The following is a 19,039-nucleotide window of genomic DNA, read 5'->3' on the forward strand; positions in this document are numbered from 1 at the left end:
ATAGGCTATCTTAGCTCGGGGGGTAGGAAAGTAGTTAATATTAACTTTAAGCTTATCCCGTAATTAAAGCTTCTAGTTATTAAATATTAGGTCTGTTCTATCTATAAGTAATAGGGGATTTATAGCCTTTACTAATCGCTTTAGTACTATATAGGCCTTAGTAAATCTACTAAGGCGCTAAGATAGGGCCTAAAGGACTATAGCGAGTCTTTAGTTATCTAATAATGACTTATTATTAGATATAGGGGTATCTCTAGCTTTAAGCAGCTCTCGCAGTTATTTAATTTTAGTATTAGCTGCCGTAAGCTCCGCCTAGGGGGTTAAAACGTTAATTATTTCTTCGTCTAAAGTATTTAAGGGTCCTATAGCTGCTTTGCCTACTACTATATTTTATAGCATAGTGGTAGGAGTATTAGGTAATTCCGGGTAATTCCTTTAAGGGTTCTAGTCTGTATATGTCTTGTAGGTCCTTCCCTTAGGGTTCTATTCTGTGTCCTATTCTGTTTATAGTCTTGTAGATATATTTAAGTTCCTTCTTAGGAAGAAAGGGTAGTTTAAGCTTTAGATAATGTTAGCGACTTAGTTAATTGAGGCACGAGCACGGTAAGAGGGACGCGCAAGCCTGTATAATTGAATTATCTATAAACGAGAATCTAAAGCTAGAGAAAGGAAAGGAGAAGAAGAGCAGCGCCGGTTGAAGTAGGGTTCTTTTATGCGGTCATCTAGTCACGTGACCGCGAAGTTCTGCCAAGTTCTGCCAGTGCCGTAACAAAGGGTAGTTATAAAAAAGTAAAGTATAAAGGTATAAAGTGGTATTTAAAAAAGGAATATTAAAGTTAAGCCTTAATTTACCCCTATAAATTAAGTGCTTATAACTTTACTTATAGCTCTATTTATACCTTTATTTATACCTCTATTTATATTTCTACTTATACTTTACTTATACCTCTTTTATAAAGAGAGATATATAATAAAAAAAATAGATAATAGGAAGGCTAAAATAGGCTAAGTAGTATTTTAGCTTCCTTTACCGCCTACTAAGCCGCCGCTAATTAAAAGATTTGGACAGTAAAGTTACTGCTAAGTGCTACTATCTGGATCCTGGCCGCCTCTAGGGGTAGGCTGTGCTAAATTAAGCTACGACTCTAAAAAATAAGCTCTAAGCCACTAATTTTGCACTGGCAGAATGAAACTTGGTAGAAAATTCGGATAGTAAAGTTACTGCCAAGTGTTACTGTCCGGATCCTCACCGATGATCGAGGACGAGCCTATAAAATCCTAGATGGTATATCATAGAAGACATACTGCACGTTCGCTGTAATTGAAAAACCCATCCTTGAGTTACAACTCATTCTGTTTGATGCCATGACCAAAGGCAGAGCTTTTATGCCCAAGTCCAATTTTATCAGTAGTCATACGCTTTTCCGCATGAGAGCCTACCTCTTTAGATGTTGATACCTCGATAGCCAATGCTAAATATATCTTTGGTGAAAGAGTTGATTGAAAGGACAGAGGGATGACGGGAAGGGCACGAAACTGTTTAGGTAGAAGTTGAGCGTCGTTGAGACACGATTTAGCAGAGGTAGAAGGACCAGAGAGGTGAGAATTATTTGCTTCATAATCTAGAGCGAACATTGACTTTTCCCTTCCTCGATTACTTGCGCCCACTAGAAGAGATAGATCATAATGACCAAACATTATGTATTACGCATCTGATTGCAGAGTGGTGGAACTCTCCTGATTTGGCAATCCCAACACGCCCGGAAAACTCAGACTGTGACGGAAGACTCCCAGATCAAAGATGGTTTGGTGAATGCAAAGAAATCTTGACCATGTCGTCACTTATCACGGAATCTACCTCCCAAATCTTCGCAACTCCAGAATCCTCAGCAGCGGGTAAGTTAATAGCGTGAACCCTATCCCAACCCAGAGCCCTAAATCTGCACCATCTCGTCCCACCATCCTCGCAATAGGCCCCACATACCAAGCCTGATCTATACACACCACCGCGCCTACCCAGCCCAGCAAAAACGCCGTCAGCGCCGCAAGTCCAACCGGGACAGCGCGCCAGTCATTCCATACGTCCCAGTCGTACCCGTCGTCAAATTCCCCCGCCTCCCGCTCACTCGACAGCACGCGTTTACTACGGGCCGCGCGGAACAGAACCTGCTCTTCCAGCGCGATGGACAGGAAGATGCCGACCCAGTATCCCATGAGCGCTAGAAAGTTCTGGAAGATGTCGAAGAGATAGTTGCGGCCGCCGAGCGCGCACGCCGTGTAGATGACCACGATGAGGCAGGTCAGGAGCCAGCGGGGCACGCGGGCGACACGCCGGTCCAGCATCTGCAGCACGAGTGCAGAGGAGTAGGTGGCGGCAATCTGGTCGGCGATGACGCCGAGCGCGAGGATGACGCCACAAAAGGAGCCGAAGCCGCGCAGGCCGGACAAGCCGGCGAGGATGAGTGCGCCTTGCGATGACGAGAACGCGGTCGCCCAGGCTGGGTTCTGGGCGACGCCGCTGGCTAGCCCGATGCCGAGGAGATAGGCGAAACAGAAGGCGAGGGCGTTGCCGATGTAGGTTGACAAGAATATGCCGCGTTTCGGCGTGGATGGAGGGTAATATACGAAGAAGTCTGCCGCACACGTCGCCCATGCTAGTGGTGAGGATAAGCATAGCGCCAAATACGATAGACGATGACCAATGATGGTCGTTTTGTTACCAACGGAAGGTGTGGAGGTGTCAAACTGTGGACCTGCGCTGCCCACGAGGACGAAAAAGACGATGGCTTGTGGAATCCAAGCGTAGCGCTCGTAGGTATGAAAGGCTTTCATGCCTACCACGGCGACTATCAGGGTAATTACGGCAACGATAATAATCCCCACAACGAGGGGCATTCCGCCGCCTTGCACTGCAGAAAGAAGTTGGCCAGTAATGATGCAATTTATCGTGCTGTATCCTAACGTGATTACCATGCTAAGGACACAACATATTTTACTAGGATAGTAACCCATGAAATATCGGGTTACAATCTGCTCGATGAATTAGACTTTGTATTACTCATAATAATACATATGGTGGGTCCTTTTAGGCTATAAAGAAATAATGAAGAGAACGAAAACGTGATAAAGGCAGATCAATGTTTTTAGAATATTCACAGTGACACTAACCATTGTCCTATTCCCACTTCGCGGGCCCCAAGTACTGGTGTAGGCCGGGCCTAAACAGCCTATCAAGACACCGAAAACAGCACAAAGCGCAGAATCCTTGAAGCTAAGCTCAAATACTAATGGGCCAAGCATCGCAAGCGTGATACTGTTGACCGTCAAGTCGCAGCTTATCCAAAGAAGGGCGATCTGCAGGTACGAGGAAGCAGTAATTAGCTGCCGTTCCGATGGGAGAACTCGGGCAATACCACGAGACTCAAGCCCTGTAAAAGCTTCAAATCTTGCATTCCATTGCTTGAGCTTCTGCCAGATTGAGCTTTGAGTATGTGCATAACTACTAGCTTCCGTTGAGGATATCGTCGTTGATGGAAACGGGACTGCCTCACGTCCTTTTTCTATGTCCTTGGAAAAGGCTCCTGTCCCTTCCTGCGACGGAAACGCCCTCTTTGATTCCATTCTGCCTATAGATATGGGCAAATGGCCGTCTGGAAACGATAGTGAACTTGTTTTTGCGGGGCATGTATTTGGGCTGACTCCATTCCCTGCTGACGTTATTTCGAGTCTGGATCTCGTTCAATTTGTGATGCACGTGCGGATTTTCTTTCCTGATGGAGTGTAGGTTGTTGAGCGCGATCCTAAGGAGCATGGGCGAAAGCTCCGGTGATGCTCGCCAAACGTGACGTATTTGAAGACTGGCCGGGCTTTCGCTCACACTCTCCGAGGTTCGGACTCACCCAAAACCCAGTAGGCATTACCCGACCCATCGCGAAGCCTATCTATATAGCTTTTTACTCTTTAATCAGCCTTTAATAGTTAATAAAGAAATACTATACATAATAGCTTTGTTATTAAATTTAAAATTAGCGAGAGTTATTTATAAGTTTTACTTCTTTTAATTTATATTAAACGGTTGGTTGTGTAGACAATGAGGGGACGAATTGGTGAGCGATCTAAGTTGAAAGGGCTGAGGCTGTGCAAATAGACAATCATCGCTTATTATGCTTATTATGCTTATTCTACTTGTACAAGGGGGCAGCCTGAGCGGGTCACTCGCCCTCCCTGCAAGTTTTGACATTATAGTAATATCCTGGGAAAATAGTAAGTGCACGGCTGTAATGCCACCAGAACTTGCAGGGAGGGCGAGTGGCCCGCTCAGGTTGCCCCCTTGTACAACGGAGCAGACGCCCTCCCCTGCTAGTATGTTTTCAAAATAAGCAGGCCCTTGAAAAATGGTTGGGCTGTATTATTCTGCTAGCATACTAGCAGGGAGGGCGTTTGCCCCGTACGTGTTACCCCCTTGTACAGGGTATCCAACACAGCAATTTCGGTAATCACTAGTCAAGTGCATCATCCAGCGTAGATACTGTGCGCTTGCCAAAAGAGCTGTGCACCCGCAAGAGGGGTAAAGCCTTTAATTTTGGCCACTGCTAGCCATACACCCCCTAAATGATACCCATACACCCCCCAATTGATACGCATACACCCCCTACCCAAACAAGCTTAGATCCTTCCACTTCAAGTTAGAATATCACGTGTGTTCGCGCGCAACTATCGCGCGCCCATACCCAAATCAACATCACGCATTTGCCCTACTTTCCCTACATCTACCATGGCTCTCAACCCACCTCCGTTGAAGCTGTACGATTGCGCAAGCCTTGCCCTTGATGATATCCACGAGTTCGTTAAAGGGCAGGGCTATGCGGTGTCAACTTTCCGCTTAAAAACCGACAAGCAGTTACTACCTACTGTGCGCAAAATGTGGCTCCGGTGCGCCAAAGGTGACAGCTACAAAAGGACTGCCAGGAAGCGCCTCACTGGCTCTCGTATGACTGACTGCCCTTTTGACCTTACCCTTACGCGTATAGCAATTGGGTGGCAGGTAGAAGTACAGGAACCGACTTATAATTACGAAGCCTTTGCGTATGCTGCAGCTCTACCGTATTACTGCTAGCGTACTAAAGAAACAAACAAGACGATTGCTGATATGTCGGCTAGTAGTATTACGCCTAGTAAAATACTCATAAATCTGCTTAAGAAGGACACTATAATTAGCCTCCAAGATATCTATAACGAACGGCAGGTAAATAAGAGGAAGCTGCTTAGTGGGCTCTCCCCTACATAGGCATTGCTTAAGGCTCTTAGCGAACACGGAGGCGACAATCTTAAATCCAAATACTACTTCGCGCATGAGGAAGACGATCGCGATTACCTTAAATACTTGTTCTTTGCTTATCCGGAGTCTCTTAAATACTTTTAAAAGAATCCTAACGTCTTACTACTTAATTACACCTATAAGATAAACAAGTTTAAGATGCCCTTTCTATACGCAGTAGGCGTTAATAATACTGGGCAGAACTTTAAGCTTGCTTATTGCTTCCTACCGGGCGAAACAGAAGGCGACTACAACTTCGCAATTTAACAGATCTATCTTCTCTACTCTTAATATAATGTGGTTCTAAAGGTTATAATTACAGATAAGGAGTAAGCTCTTAAGAATGCACTGCGGCGATACTTCCGATTGGTTTCTTAGCTACTCTACCTTTAGTATGTAGCTAAGAACTCCCTTACGCATATATAGGATAATTGGGTTATAAGGGCAGATTAATTAGATGAGGAAAAGGTTAAGGCGCAAGAGCACCGTAATAACTTTATAAAGCGCTGGGCCGAGTGCTATAGCCAAAAGTCTTCCGAGGGGTTTACTACTGCCTAGGACTAGCTTATAGAGGACTACTGCGATTAAAAGCGCCTTACAAACTACTTACGCAATAAGTGGTGGCCATATCGGAGGGAGTTTGTGAGTTACTATACTAATATTTGGATGCACTTCGGAAATCGGTAAGTAAAAAGCTAAGCTATATAAAATATTCGCGCTTTAACTAAACGTACTTTTCCTAGTGTCTCATCGCGACTTAAGGGCGCGAACTCTAAATTAAAGCGCTTCCTTACAGTATCTAACGGCGACTTGTTTGACGTAGTTCGGAACATTAAGAACCTTATTAAGAACGATATAAACAACCATACAATGACGATCGCGAAGCAGAGAGACCGCCTACCGCATGACGTTCGCGAGCCAGAGTTCGAGGATATCCTTATTAAAGTAACGCCTCTATACCTCCGTTATCTTAAGGGCCAACTATAGCTTATAAAGGCAGGTAATTACTAGCCAAATTGTAGCGGCCAATGGACTGCAGTATACGGCCTTCTATGCTGCCATACTCTCTATAGGCAGCTGCACCGAAGCGCTACCTTAGTACTGAAAATACAGCTTACCGAAATAGACGTACACTGGTGGTTCGATCGCCCTCTACTAGATCCTCCTACTGGCCCACCTATTAATCCTCTGCTTCTTATCCAAGAGCCTCTAGCTATCGAGCGCCGCCGCGGCCGCCCGGCTGGCTCTACAGCTGGCTCTACAAATAGACGTCGCATTAATACCTTAACTCGTCGTGAGCCCTCAGCATTTAAGCAAAATACTGGATACACTACCTGTGGGCGTGGGTGTGGGCGCGGGCGCGGGCGTCCCCGTGGAGGTAGCTCGCAGACGACAAGTAGAGGTAGTAGCAGTTAAATTAGTTCGCGTACTGCCTTACAGATTACTGTGCAATCTAATTAATCGACTTAGGAGCAAGTAGGTGGTATTATAGGTGGTAAGAATGGTGGTGGAACTTAAGATACTACCGCAGATGACTTGTAAGGTGCTGGCGGCAGTATTTAACAGGCTTATAGAGGTCGTGGGGCCTTACCCTTTTAGGAGAACTTTACTGAGGGGTCCTTTGGCGCATTCCAACTTTAATTTAAACTCTACAAGATGTACTATAGTTGAAATTAAGACTTGATTCTGGTGATACAGTCATAGAAGTTGCATTTTAAAAGTTTGATTTTCGCGATACAGATGCATATAAGTCAAACACACGTGATATTCTAACTTGAAGTGGAAGGATTTAAGCTTATTTGGGTAGGGGGTGTATGGCTAGCAGTGGCCTTAATTTTTAAGCTTAATCACAAGAATTAACTTTGAAATTCTCTAGCGTGTACAAGGCGAAATTGCTGTGTGTTGCGCGCGCGCACATAGGGGGACAGGTCGGATACCCTGTAGTTGGTTTAAGCTAGTGATGGTCATTCGAGACAACGACGCTAGACCTCCAACACTGTTCTCGTCTTCCGACGGTTTTCCACCCTAACAATACCACCGGAGTATCCAGCGTTCGACCAAGATGGCTACCATCTTCCAGGTGATGCTATTGGTTTTTGGCATTTTCTCCGCCGCCTTCGCGGTTGCAATAGATGGAACAGACGGAAATTGTCAAGGGAACGAAATCGAAACGCGCAGATTGCGCGATGGGTGGAGCAGCTCAATAACGTGGGTAGAAGGGGGTCGGAGTTTTGTCGTGAAGCTTGACACGCCTGGTTATCCCCTCTACATTATGAATAAGTCGACAGCACCAGCACTTGAAAGAGAATCGGTGGATTACTACTACCCAACAGAAGAACCAAGCGCCATCCTCCTCAACATCACCTTATCCTCCGACAACCAAACGCTCTTTCTCAACCACCGACAGATTCTGCCACTACTCGATACTTCAATACCGCCACGCATCGAAGCCTACCAAGTCCCGGCGAACACCTCTATTTCTCGAATCAAAGACCTCGTATCCGTTGGGCTTCTTCAGGGAATTTATTATGGTATGACGATTGGCTATAGATGTATTGGCCTTGATTACGACCGCCTTGTCTCGGCGGACCCGGCGGACCGTACCAGAACCACGTCCCTACCCTCAAATTCCGCATTATGGGACTTGTACCTTCCGCTGGTGGGGAGGATACAATCCTAGATATGGCTGCTCAGCAGGTCCTGCATATAACATTGACAGACCAGAAACATGGCTCTTCCGATGCTCCTGACCGGTCCTACCTGATCACTGATGTAAAATTCAAGACTTGCAGGGACTCGTATCCGTATACAAGCGGGCCTACCCCCAACAACGAAACCTACGTCGATAACTGCAGTATAAAATCATGGCGGTGTTCTGATAAAGATATGCGGGTTGAAGGAGCCCCTTGGTACCGGTACGTCTGGCGGCACAAATTCGATCGATACGGACGCGTTGGGTCATTACGCCACCAGCTGCTTCAGCGTTGCTCAGAAGTATCGCGCTTTTTCAACGACACCTGGGAGATATGGCTTATTTCGTTCGCATCTACATTCGCGGCTGGAATTCTTGCCTACGGCATATACCGATTTGTGAAATTCTATATTCGGTTCCATGCTCAACGCAGTGAGCAGATCACGCTTGCAGCGGAGCAGGGTCGGTTGTTGGATGGTTCTAAAGATGAGGATGAAGAAGCAAACGTTGGAGATTCTATTGGCTGGAAGGGCGATAGCGATAGCCAAGGGCAAAATCCCGTGGACCTACCACCAACCTATGATGCCTGCATGAAACCGCTTCCCCTCTCCCCTCGAACCTTAGATGAACTCCATCGAAGCGAAGATCATTCAGAGCCTGATCTTATTGTTTTTGATGAGGACGGATTTGAACCCTTTCAAAGTAATGTTGGCACTGTATGATTGGTATGTAATGAATTGTATAATAGAATTTTGCCTTCTAGTCTATGGCCTTCTCTTATGACCCTAATTAATCTGTCTAAATAGAGAGTACAGCAAAGTGACCGCATATCTTAGCTTAGCAATATGGAGTCGTCAAGAAGGTTAGAAAATCAACAACCCACCAACGGTCTCATCACATTATAACTTCCGCTGTTATAGAACCACATTCCCCAAACTGCTCTAAGTGTTGTATCGTCATCATCGTACCTATCAAACGTCGCGTTCGGTCCTTTACTGCTTTCCTTATCTATGCTTCACGCCATTCTGTCACCCTGCACTTTCGACCTCATCATCTGACTGCTATTCTGGTCTGGCCGTGACCAGCAGTTGTGCAGCACATGGAGAAGATCCTCTCTTTCTCTACGCAAATACTCGGTTTGATTAATGCGTTCGTCGACACCGACCACTTCGTCCAGAACGTCTGCGACCAGCCTCTGAAGATCGGACAGGAATGCCTTCTCCTCATCCTGCTGAATGGAGGCTTTCTCCACGATGTGCTGAACTTTCACACAGACTTTGAATCAACAGGATTGCAGAGTTTATGAATCAAAAGTGTGATCTCGCCCAAGTTGACCAATAAATACCGCGTCCGCTCGGCGCCTTTCTCGCGCGGTGGCATATGGCTAAGTATCGAGCACAGCGCGTGGATCTTGCCTGCCTCGCCACGGATCCACGGAAGAGCTAGCCTGTGTTTATCCTCGAAGGATTCTGGGTCTAGTGGCGCAATATCGAATAGAGCGGGCGTTTTGATGAGACCTTTCAGGCATATAGATAGCTTCGGCCGAGATTGAGATGGCATTGGCTCGATGGCGGATATGACTTTGGGATCGAGTCTCCACTGTGGGGGATGCCGAATTTTGGATAGCCTAGAGAGGATAGTCTAGTAGGGTGCGGTTCCGTATTCATCCTCTTCGGGTTGTATTTCCTTGTACTCCGGGCCTACTCCGTTGTTTGCCTGGTGTATCTTCCGCTAATTCTTTCTTAGAGTCATTTACATCTCCGTCTCTATCGAGATCAAAAGATTCTGGTCGAGAGAGAGCCCCCTCAAGGATTAGGCCTATAAAATGAGCAGCCGGCGCTATTTTGTCGATATTGGATGGGTTACCCACTCTATGATTGTTTCCAACGTCTTTCTGAATGACTAATTTAAGTTCTATCTGCGGCGAATATAGGCCTAAAATATAGGCCTCTATGGAGTAGCAATCAATGAGTGATTGCTACTGAAACAAGCAACAAAAAATAACAAAAGTGATCTGCAGGAGATCACGCGTGGAGGACTCTAGATGCTTCCTCACCTAATTTCGGATATCTACGGCATCCAGGATGTCTTACTAGCTGTGCTGTTATTAATATTCAATACTTATCGGCAAGGATTCAGTACTTTTTAATAACACTATTAATATATTATTGAACTAAGTATTACTTGAAGAGCCTTTGAATATTCAAATTATTCAATAATATGATTTTATCTAGGTGTTGAGAAGTATTGAATCCTTATCGATAAGTATTGAATATTGATAACAACACTGTACAGTCTTAGGAATCCATTTCTACAATAATTAGTCAAGTCAGCTAATATCCAAACCAGAAAGCTACAGTATCCTCTTCCGGGGTATCATCACCTTCGGCTTCCCTCTCCACCACCTCAATCACTTCAATGTCCTTCAGCTCAGCCGCCCTTTCCGCGGCCACATTACCCGGCCTCAAAAGCTCCCTTCCAACCAACTCACTCAGCCTCACCGGCAGACCCTCTAACCGCCCTGGGTTCGCAATCCGCATCTTTCTATTCCGCCACCTCTCGTCCTTGTGGAACTCCCATAATTAATTAAGTACACTCAATATTGTTTCCAGTGCCTCAACCAACGGCTTACCTCTCCCTGAATTCCTTGATTTCTTGAAAGCGTACTCCATCAAGCCCGGTACCCTGCGGAGGTCTTGGCAGCAGTTCATAAAGCACATGATATCGGCTTCATATGGAGGTACAGGAATATCGTCTTGGAGTGAGGTGCAGGCTGTCGGGGATTGGGCGACGCTTTTGGTGGAGAGAAAGTCACGCGTTATGACGATGAGTTTGTTCATACCATTGCTGAGTTTATGGAGGGAGGCGTACTTGGGTACGTCGGCTTCGTCACTAACTTCTGGTAGACGATCATGTCTTGGCATATTCCAGCATCCGCTCTCGACGCACCGCTGACGACCGCCAATACAATAACCTCATTGGCTGGCTGAATCACAATTCCGAGACTATTACACCTGAGGAGACGCGGTTTAAAGACCACCGTGGCGGCTTTATATCCATTATAGATTCACCCCCAAATGCGCCTTTGGGGCTTCTCTTCGAAAATGGCGCCGGTTCAGGCTGTCAAAGCTCTTCGGACCACGGTTTTGGCCGGACCGGCGTGTTCAGTCCGAAGTGATCGTATACCACAGCTCTACGGGCAAGGCGACCAAAACGAGTATCATAATCGTCGTTATTAGGCTTAGCATGCTCTTTAGGCCCTTGTAGTAGCTGAATTAGATCAGCGATCCCCCGAAGAGATTGGGAGTCATAACAGGGTTTACAATCGTCTTCACTGTATTGCTAATGGGATCGACTTTGAGCAGGCCTTTCGAGCTCATGGCAGGAACAGCAGCGTAAGTTTCGGCGCTTGCCTTACGTTGCTCGAACTGACCGTCCTGGATATATTGCGGTACTCATGGTGTTCATGCAAACCGGTGACAATGTTTGAAGAAAGCCCACCGAGAACAGCAGTTTCGAAAGGTGGGGCGGCGATTTCCCGGCAGCGAGGAAGAAACTATTGACTACCAAACCGAATTTAGATATAAAAGTAAGCATCCTAAGTAGTAGCGGTATAAGATGATTAGAGCTAAGCTGAGGTTAAGGTAGACGTAATTTTTGGCCACCCACGGGGGCGTTTTCACTCCAATTTCGTTCATCGTCCTGGCAAAGTGGAAGGAAGTCATAATATAACCACCCTAGAAATAGTACAGGTCACTTGCACCAGCTGTGTGGCCGCTGTACTGTTGCAGGGAGACGCTGGTAATCTTCGGTTGAGAGAGATATACGTGTAACATATCTCTTTATTCAGCCCGCACATCTCCTAAGTTCATGGAGGAGACGGTCACGTTTTCTTGATGACTTCTTCTGGAGCATTGGTCGTCAACGAATCTTGAGCTCGAGATTTTTGTCTTCAACCTCCTATGGAAGATCCACCTCAGTGGAATAAACCACCAACGCTCGCGTCATGTCCTGCGTCGATAAAAGTGAGGGTTCACGGAGATTGCCCATCTCGGATCCACCCACCATTCTACGAGGGATGGTTTTAGTAAACCGAACTTTTACAATTTGCTTTCATCTCATGTTACTAATATCACAAATCATAAACTAGGATATCACATCATCATTACCAAACCCCACAGCCAAGCAATACCATATATTCCTCCACCTTGACGCCAACCCTCTTACTAAGCCATTATTACACACAAATTACGAACATCACACTCCAGACCAAACCGTCCCAATCCATGCTCATCCACTACCTACCAAAAGATCTCATCAACCCGTACTCTGCCCAATCCTCCCCTCGTCTCTAACCAGCCCCGCCGTCTTCAACAACTCCCTATCAGCCTCAACATCCTTCATTCCCAACTTCACCTTCCTACTCCTCTCCGCCTCCCTCTCCTCCCAAAGCCGGGCCCTCCTCCGCTCCTCCGCCACATTCGCATCCCCAACCCCCCAGACCTCAATAGCATCAATCTCAAACCGATCTTGCCAATTCCCACCATTACTAGACCTCGCGGACGAGGGCAATTTCGAGTGCTGGAACGACCCCCCTCCCGATGCGAGGTGCGTGAACACGCCGAATTCGAGTCCGTCGTCGATGTGCAGCGATATGGGGCCGAGGGGAATGTGTTCGTCGCCGATTAGCGAGCTGCGGCGGTTCCGGCCCGGGCTGGAGGGACCGGAGAAACTGCCCCCTGAGAAACTGCCTGAGCTGTACTCCATGTCGCTGGCGGAGTAGGTGGTGACGGAGGCCCGGCGGGTGGGGCCGCTACTGGATTGCTGTGAGTTTGTCATGGAGCTGTAGGTTGGGAGCAGGGAGCCAAAGCCTAGGCCAGGGTAGGTTGAGGGGGGTTTGTTGAAGTAGATGTAGTTTTGGCTGACAGAGGAGGCGGGGAAGACGTCGTGGAAGGGGGAGAGTTGGAAGAGGGTTGTTTCGTCGGTGCCGAAGGCGGTTCTGTCTGTTGCTTTCCAGGGGACGGGAATGTAGGCGCCGTAGATGATGCGTTTGGTGTCTTGGGCGTGTATTATTGCTGGGGATTGAATGGGTGGGGAGGTGAGGGAGGTCACGCTGGAGGAGAGGCGGCGGTGCGGCAGGTCATCGAGGAATGTGCGCGCGTTGCTTTGCTTTGTGGTTGGGGAGAGGAGCGTGCCCGAGACGAGGAGGATCGAAGGTGCTTGCCATTTGAATACGGATTTTTCGAAGGAGCCCATGCTATAGCCGTGGTTATGGCCAAGGTAGAGCGGACGGAGGCGGTGAAAAATGCTCTTGTCAGAGAAAATGAATGAGAGTTGGGAGACTAAATTGGGATCAAGGATGTCCCCTTCTACAGGTAAGAGAGGCTCTGGTGCTGGTATATGCGCAGGCCCTACTTGTGAGGCAGCCTCAATTTCTGGAGTTTCAGGAGAAGGTGATAGTGGAGATTCTTCTGGAGTCGAGTCCTTGCGTTTGTGGAGATCGAAATCCTTTGGGAAGAGGAAATGCTCGAACAGAGGGCCAAGGCTGTCGAATAGGTGAGGAAGCGTATTTGAGACTACGGCGTCAAACGACTTATATCCGATGCCTGGCTTCTGCTCGACTCCAAAGGACGCCAGGATGCAATTGGCAACTGCACGCAAACCTTCGAGCCTTTTCTCGTCTAATTGAGTTGTGTATAATGAGACATTTTCCTGAGGTCCGAGAGGAGCAATGAGAAGTAGGAGTTCGAGAAGCTTTAGGAAGTCGTCACTAGGGATCATAGCATGTTGGGCATCGAACCTTTCACCTTGCTTGAAAACTTCTAGAGCATCCAAGAGCTCGAAGGTATGATATGCGAGCTCGTCTTCATCGTATTCTTCCAGCTCTCCGTCTCTCTTGGTCGTAGAAGCTCCTGCTGTTTTACTTTGATCCTTAGTACCAGGAGCTGCCTCACTATTCGTCCCTTCAGGAGGATCCGTCTTCCTCGCAGCAGCCGAAGCCTTTCGATCAATCACCGCACAACCCCTCCATATCTCCCTTATCCAATTCTCCTTCCTCCTTCGCAAAACCCTCCAATGCCTCCCAGTCATCAAACACACTATCCTCAACAGCGCCTCACCCGTCAGGATCGCCGGCGCATAACTCGAAAACGGAAAGGCTCCAAGATAGCCGCACAAGTAATACATCACCGCTCCCGAGCCCAGAGCGTCAGGCAGCTCAAGGAATTCGATGAGGGTGGACTCGGACCAATATTTCAAGCCCGACTGGTCCTCGGCCAGGAATTTGAACGTCTGCTTAAAGCAGTAGAGTTCGAGAGGGGTGAAGCATTTCTCGACGAAGATATTAGTGAGGCGGAGGGCTAGTTCCTCTATTATCAGATTAGAATCTCCGTTCTTGTAAGCTTCACTCTGCGACCTGCATACCTGGAGAAGGCGGTTCAGTGGACTTCGAACTGCCCTGGCCCATGATTGTAAGAGCGTTGTCTACAGCATCGACAGATTACAATTGAGAGAGTCTGTTCAGGGTTGATAAGGGATCTGGTCTAGACTTACCCCGCAGCAGCAAAAGAAAGCTAGGGCTGAGGTTGCGCATCTTTCCTCATTGGTTGGTCAGCGCTATGGCTCGAGCCGTGGGGGTCATTCTTGGCAGTTCAAACCAACAAAGCGCACTGGCCCCACCATCCAGCCTTGCCAGCCTTGCCTAGTTAACGCTGCAACGAGCGGAGCGGGCACAGATGCACCAGTCAAAGCCCTGAAGCAAAAATAGGAAGAGAAGAAGACAATAGCTACAAGTCCGAGAGGAGGGAAAAAAGTTCAGAACTATTTGTGAGGCTTTGTGAAAACTTAAAGGGATAAGTTTTGCGGCTCGAAGACCCTTAACCTTTACAGGAAGGGTGCTCAATTGGTGCAAATTCATATTTCTTAAGCATGTTTACGAAAGTTATGATTGATGGTTAGATCTCTATAATAATTGGTAGAAAGGGTATCAATTTTCCAGACAGATGCGGAAGGCAATTTCGAGAGTAGCCACACTGACACACACTCACTCTCAGATGCCGGACAAGGGTGAGAATAGATAAGGGGGAATAAATGTCGCAGTATAGGTGTCGTCGATGTCGTCTGTGTCGTTGGTGTCGTCGAAACCCACTAGAGCAAGGTTGCGGCGGGGAGATGCGGATACGACGCGGATATAGCTCTTATCTGTCTCGGAGAGCGCGATGTTCATACGGATGTAGGAGCCGTCCGCTGTAAGTCGTAGGTCGAGGGTATTGCATAATCGAGAGCGAATCGTATTTTGAGAGTTGGGTTGTACTCTGCTCTACGTAGCCGAAATAAGTGTCGGTTTGGGGCACGTGCGCATCCACCAAAATCATTGCTTCACGATCGTTTACAACACCACAATACAGCCAAATCAATTCAATATCGAGTTATCTGCCCGTCAGCCCTAATGCACTCATGCAGGCGCTTCGTGTACCAGCTGTACATCTCTGCAATCTTCTCCTGATCCACTTAGTTCTCCCAAACATCTATAAAACGCTCTAATGCTATATCCTCCTCTTCCACGCGCTTTAAATAGAACTTCTTCTTAATAGGATAGGCTAAGGATTCCACAATTAATAGATCTGGTGATAGACCAGGCAATGTTAGAAGCTTTAAGTCCCATTCCTTTACCCAGGCTAAAGACTCCCTTAATTTATGCGCTAAATCTGCATCCTAACATAAAGTAATTCCCTTAATATTAAACTTTAAAAGAAGCCATAGCAACACCTGCTCGGTATAGGCTTTTTAGTTTATTTTGCCCACCTAGTTATCTACCTTATATAAGAAGAACTTCTTCTAGGTCCTGCCAATAATAACAAAAACATTAAATAGTTTAAGATGCTTCTTCTCTCGGGCCTTCTCCTTTTTATCCTTTTTAGTAACTCCCTTCTTCCTATAAACATTCTGTGGTAAATAGCGGTAAAGATTGCCACTCCTTCTCTTAATCCTATGGGTTTCTTCTGCACCTAAACTAAAGTGATATTCATTACAAAAAGCAACATTATTCCAGTCCTTGGGATAGGGTCTTTCTTTTAGCTGTAAATAGCACTAATTCTTCCTTTTATCTGCCTGCTCTGGGTTAAGCCACTTCTCTTCCTCCATCTTTGCATTAATATATCCTTCATCCTTTTTTATAGCTCTTTAAATTGGCTTGTTTCTAAGAGGTTAGCAACCTATTCTCCGAGTTGGAACCATTGGAAGATCTTTGCAATTTAGGGCCTCTTAAACAATAGTCTGCCATAGGGCTGATTTCGAGTCTTAATTAAGATCAGGGTCGTCCAAATATACGGCAATAGCGTGGGTGTCTTCCTTTGTAAGGGCTCGATTTCTCCCTCTTATTTCTAGCCTAGAATTATATATAGTTCTGCATTGCTTTAAGGCCACAATACGTTACTAAGAGCGCTCAGCAATTCCAGTAGCCTGCTATATAATAGCTGGAGGAATAGCCTTGCCCAGCAATTGGCCATAGATTTTGGCGTAGAGAACTCCTATGCGTGGAGGAGTCTTTAGATGCTTATTTTCCCTAGCGTTGTGGTACAATTCTGGGGGTGGGGTAAAGTGTTTTACCCGCATCTTTCGGGATGCAGGCTCCTTAGTAACTCGGGCCATGATTGGTAATTACACCGAACGAATTTGGGTGCGAAATGGTGGTGTCGTGAGGTTTGTTATGATTGTAAGGCATGCTCAGGGGGCTTTGTTTGGGTGGGGCGTGCACGTGCCCCAAACCGACACTTATTTCGGCTACGTAGAGTCTGGTTGTAACGGTCGAGAAGATCAGGGTTGCAAATCAATCAACTCAACTCGATTGAGGCCCTGAATCGGTTGAATTGAAAGCTTTGTAAGCAGAGAGTCCAGTTGATTGAATTGATTGAATCAATATTGAAGTCTTGGCGCCTAGTTGCAACTGAATTCAACTGGAGTAGTCACGAGTCTTGGCATAGATTTGATGCAGGAGGACCTACCTGGTGACGCCCAAAATCGTTTCTGACTGCCCTTCCTGTCACCCGGCTCTCAATATAGGCCTATCGCGAGTCTTGGCATAGCGTTGATACACTCGCCGTTAGATGAGGAATATGGTAGCCAAGAAGACGCTTCCACTTAATTCCTTTATACTCTTCTTGTTGGGAATCGGTGGTAGACGCGTCAGCAATACCATCTAAGCTGTGATCTGAGACGCGCTGGAGGTCGGTAGGTGCGGTAGGATCAGAACGAGCTGTAGAAAGGATTGAGGTGTTCGTTTGGCCATCATCTGACGCGTTAGAAGCCATAGTGGTGATAGAAATTAATATTGTTGATGGGCAAATCCGGTAGCAAAGTTCTTCTACTGGCGGCGATATGACAGTGTAAACATTGGGTAATGCTCGGGTAAACTTTTTTTGGTAAGGGAGACTAAGAAAAATAAGGTTTGGAGCATTATGACTTGTTAATTGACCCGAGTTTACGAGTGGTCTATTACTTTCGGGTCCTGGATTTTAAACCCCCGCCAAGCCAGCTTCTAATTGGTTGGAATTAAAACCGCGCGCGGTAAGTTATGGCAGAATCCATGTGACGAATATTAAAATATTATAAACATTAAAATATCTTAGTATTACACCTTCCCTTTCGTTAATATCTTTATTAACATTACTATATATTATAAAGATGGCAAATCCTACTGTAATTAAGTATAGCAAGTGCCATATCTATAAGCCCCGCCTTAACTTTGTTAAAGACGGCCCTTTAAAGAAGCTTTTAAAGCTGTACTAGTTATATCGGTTAAAGGCGCGTCTTCCCTATATATTACTTCTACTTCTACTTACTTTTCTAGATCTCTAAATATAATTTAAATAAGCGGAGAGCTCTTATAGAGTTAGGTTTTACTATTAAGAATTATCCTGTAAGGCGCCGGCGAACTACTCTACCTAAAAACGATATTAAGAACGCCTTCCTACCTTACGGCCAGAATAGCTAAGATACCCCTAAAATAGCTTAACAGCGGAAGATAATTAGGGCAATATAACAGGAGTACCGTATTTTTAATCGGCGGGGTAAAGCTTACTCTTTTACTCCTCCGCTATATACTATAGATAAAGCTCTATATAGAAGGGGCGCTCTATATAGCCTAAATACGTTCTTGCCGGAACTAGCTTCTATACCTACTCTACCGCCAATACCTACTCTACCGCTAGTACCTACTCTACCGCTAATACCACCTTTCTCGCGGTAAGCTCCAACTACGGCTATACTATTACCCGTTTTGGCTGTCGACTAGGAGTGAATTAAGAAGTTTAGGAGTATACTATAGGCTAAATGTATAGAGACGTGTAGTTGTTATAAGAAGCAGTGGTTCTAAATAGGCCTAGCTATGGAGGGTGACAATATAGGTATATATAAAGCCTGTATTAAGGACGCCCTTAAGAATCTAACCCTTTTTCCCCTATTTAGTAAAAGTAACGGGCTTAATCCGGGGCCTATTCCTGGCTTCCTACCTATACTTACCGCGGTAGAGGAGCTTCTAATTGCGCGCGTATACGTTTATCTACAAGTTATACGTATACGCGGCTAGTAACACCGCTATACTGGCCATGTTTGCTGCTTTAGCTAGAATATACTAAAGACTTAGAGGCAGCTACCACGGCTACCTATTAAGCTCGATATACTGGTCGTAAAGCCCGCGGCAGTAGAGGGTGGCGAATACCTAAGTCGGCGGTTTACCAAGCAGTATACTATAAGGCGCTCTACTATAGTATAGTAGCTCTACTTTCTAAAAGTTAATTATCCTAATTATCGCGACGTTAAAATATATAGCACCCAGCTTACCAGTTTACCTAAAAATGGCTCTATATTAGATTAGCTACCTTATATTAATAAGTTGGAGTCTAATTCTAGTGGCCCAACGGCTTACCCTACTGCTCCTATACAATATCCTCCTACTATTAATCCTCTACCTACTAAGCTTGGCAGTAATATACTAGACAGCAAATTCAATAACAACGTACTAGATACTTTAG

The 19,039-nt window shown here is 46.1% G+C and overlaps 6 protein-coding genes across 6 annotated transcripts; 1 reads left to right on the top strand and 5 right to left on the bottom strand.

The window, feature by feature from the left end:
• Positions 1-1,601: 1,601 nt before the first annotated feature.
• Positions 1,602-3,801, bottom strand: K441DRAFT_638860 (uncharacterized protein). Its single transcript, XM_067646555.1, has 2 exons — positions 3,169-3,801; positions 1,602-3,030 (listed from the first exon to the last, which is right to left on the bottom strand). The coding sequence occupies exons 1-2, from the start codon at positions 3,619-3,621 to the stop codon at positions 1,855-1,857; spliced, it is 1,629 nt and encodes a 542-aa protein (XP_067502767.1). The 5' UTR covers positions 3,622-3,801; the 3' UTR covers positions 1,602-1,854.
• Positions 3,802-7,254: 3,453 nt separating this feature from the next.
• On the top strand, positions 7,255-9,203 carry K441DRAFT_697397 (uncharacterized protein). Its single transcript, XM_067652971.1, has 4 exons — positions 7,255-7,848; positions 8,037-8,734; positions 8,816-8,871; positions 8,930-9,203. Exons 1-2 carry the CDS (start codon positions 7,380-7,382, stop codon positions 8,729-8,731), a joined length of 1,164 nt encoding a protein of 387 aa, XP_067502768.1. The 5' UTR covers positions 7,255-7,379; the 3' UTR covers positions 8,732-8,734; positions 8,816-8,871; positions 8,930-9,203.
• Positions 9,025-10,933, bottom strand: K441DRAFT_697398 (uncharacterized protein; the record flags this gene model as incomplete). The annotated part of the gene is made up of 4 exons (XM_067652972.1): positions 9,025-9,267; positions 9,345-9,636; positions 10,356-10,530; positions 10,642-10,933. The coding sequence occupies 4 exons, from the start codon at positions 10,931-10,933 to the stop codon at positions 9,025-9,027; spliced, it is 1,002 nt and encodes a 333-aa protein (XP_067502769.1).
• Positions 10,934-12,182: 1,249 nt separating this feature from the next.
• Positions 12,183-14,592, bottom strand: K441DRAFT_662074 (restriction of telomere capping protein 5). Its single transcript, XM_067648987.1, has 2 exons — positions 14,433-14,592; positions 12,183-14,377 (listed from the first exon to the last, which is right to left on the bottom strand). Exons 1-2 carry the CDS (start codon positions 14,473-14,475, stop codon positions 12,327-12,329), a joined length of 2,094 nt encoding a protein of 697 aa, XP_067502770.1. The 5' UTR covers positions 14,476-14,592; the 3' UTR covers positions 12,183-12,326.
• Positions 14,593-15,461: 869 nt separating this feature from the next.
• Positions 15,462-15,941, bottom strand: K441DRAFT_662075 (uncharacterized protein; the record flags this gene model as incomplete). The annotated part of the gene is made up of 1 exon (XM_067648988.1): positions 15,462-15,941. A coding segment is annotated over one exon (204 nt), but the record flags the coding sequence as incomplete, so codon positions are not given.
• A 998-nt stretch (positions 15,942-16,939) lies between these two features.
• Positions 16,940-17,477, bottom strand: K441DRAFT_150729 (uncharacterized protein). Its single transcript, XM_067640189.1, has 2 exons — positions 17,012-17,477; positions 16,940-16,953 (listed from the first exon to the last, which is right to left on the bottom strand). The coding sequence occupies exon 1, from the start codon at positions 17,315-17,317 to the stop codon at positions 17,072-17,074; it is 246 nt and encodes an 81-aa protein (XP_067502772.1). The 5' UTR covers positions 17,318-17,477; the 3' UTR covers positions 16,940-16,953; positions 17,012-17,071.
• Positions 17,478-19,039: the final 1,562 nt, after the last annotated feature.

Source organism: Cenococcum geophilum (assembly GCF_001692895.1).
Source record: "Cenococcum geophilum 1.58 unplaced genomic scaffold K441scaffold_28, whole genome shotgun sequence".
Taxonomy (NCBI): Eukaryota; Fungi; Ascomycota; class Dothideomycetes; order Gloniales; family Gloniaceae; genus Cenococcum; species Cenococcum geophilum.

Excerpts from the sequence above, each read along its gene's own strand:
- K441DRAFT_638860 (XM_067646555.1), bottom strand. The coding sequence starts at position 3,621 with ATGGAATCAAAGAGGGCGTTTCCGTCGCAGGAAGGGACAGGAGCCTTT. Across the intron at positions 3,031-3,168 it reads GAAGTGGGAATAGGACAATG|ATTGTAACCCGATATTTCAT; the intron begins GTTAGTGTCACT and ends TTCATCGAGCAG.
- K441DRAFT_697397 (XM_067652971.1), top strand. The coding sequence starts at position 7,380 with ATGGCTACCATCTTCCAGGTGATGCTATTGGTTTTTGGCATTTTCTCC. Across the intron at positions 7,849-8,036 it reads TCTTCAGGGAATTTATTATG|ACCAGAAACATGGCTCTTCC; the intron begins GTATGACGATTG and ends TAACATTGACAG.
- K441DRAFT_662074 (XM_067648987.1), bottom strand. The coding sequence starts at position 14,475 with ATGGGCCAGGGCAGTTCGAAGTCCACTGAACCGCCTTCTCCAG. Across the intron at positions 14,378-14,432 it reads CACTGAACCGCCTTCTCCAG|AGGAACTAGCCCTCCGCCTC; the intron begins GTATGCAGGTCG and ends ATCTGATAATAG.
- K441DRAFT_150729 (XM_067640189.1), bottom strand. The coding sequence starts at position 17,317 with ATGGCTTCTAACGCGTCAGATGATGGCCAAACGAACACCTCAATCCTT.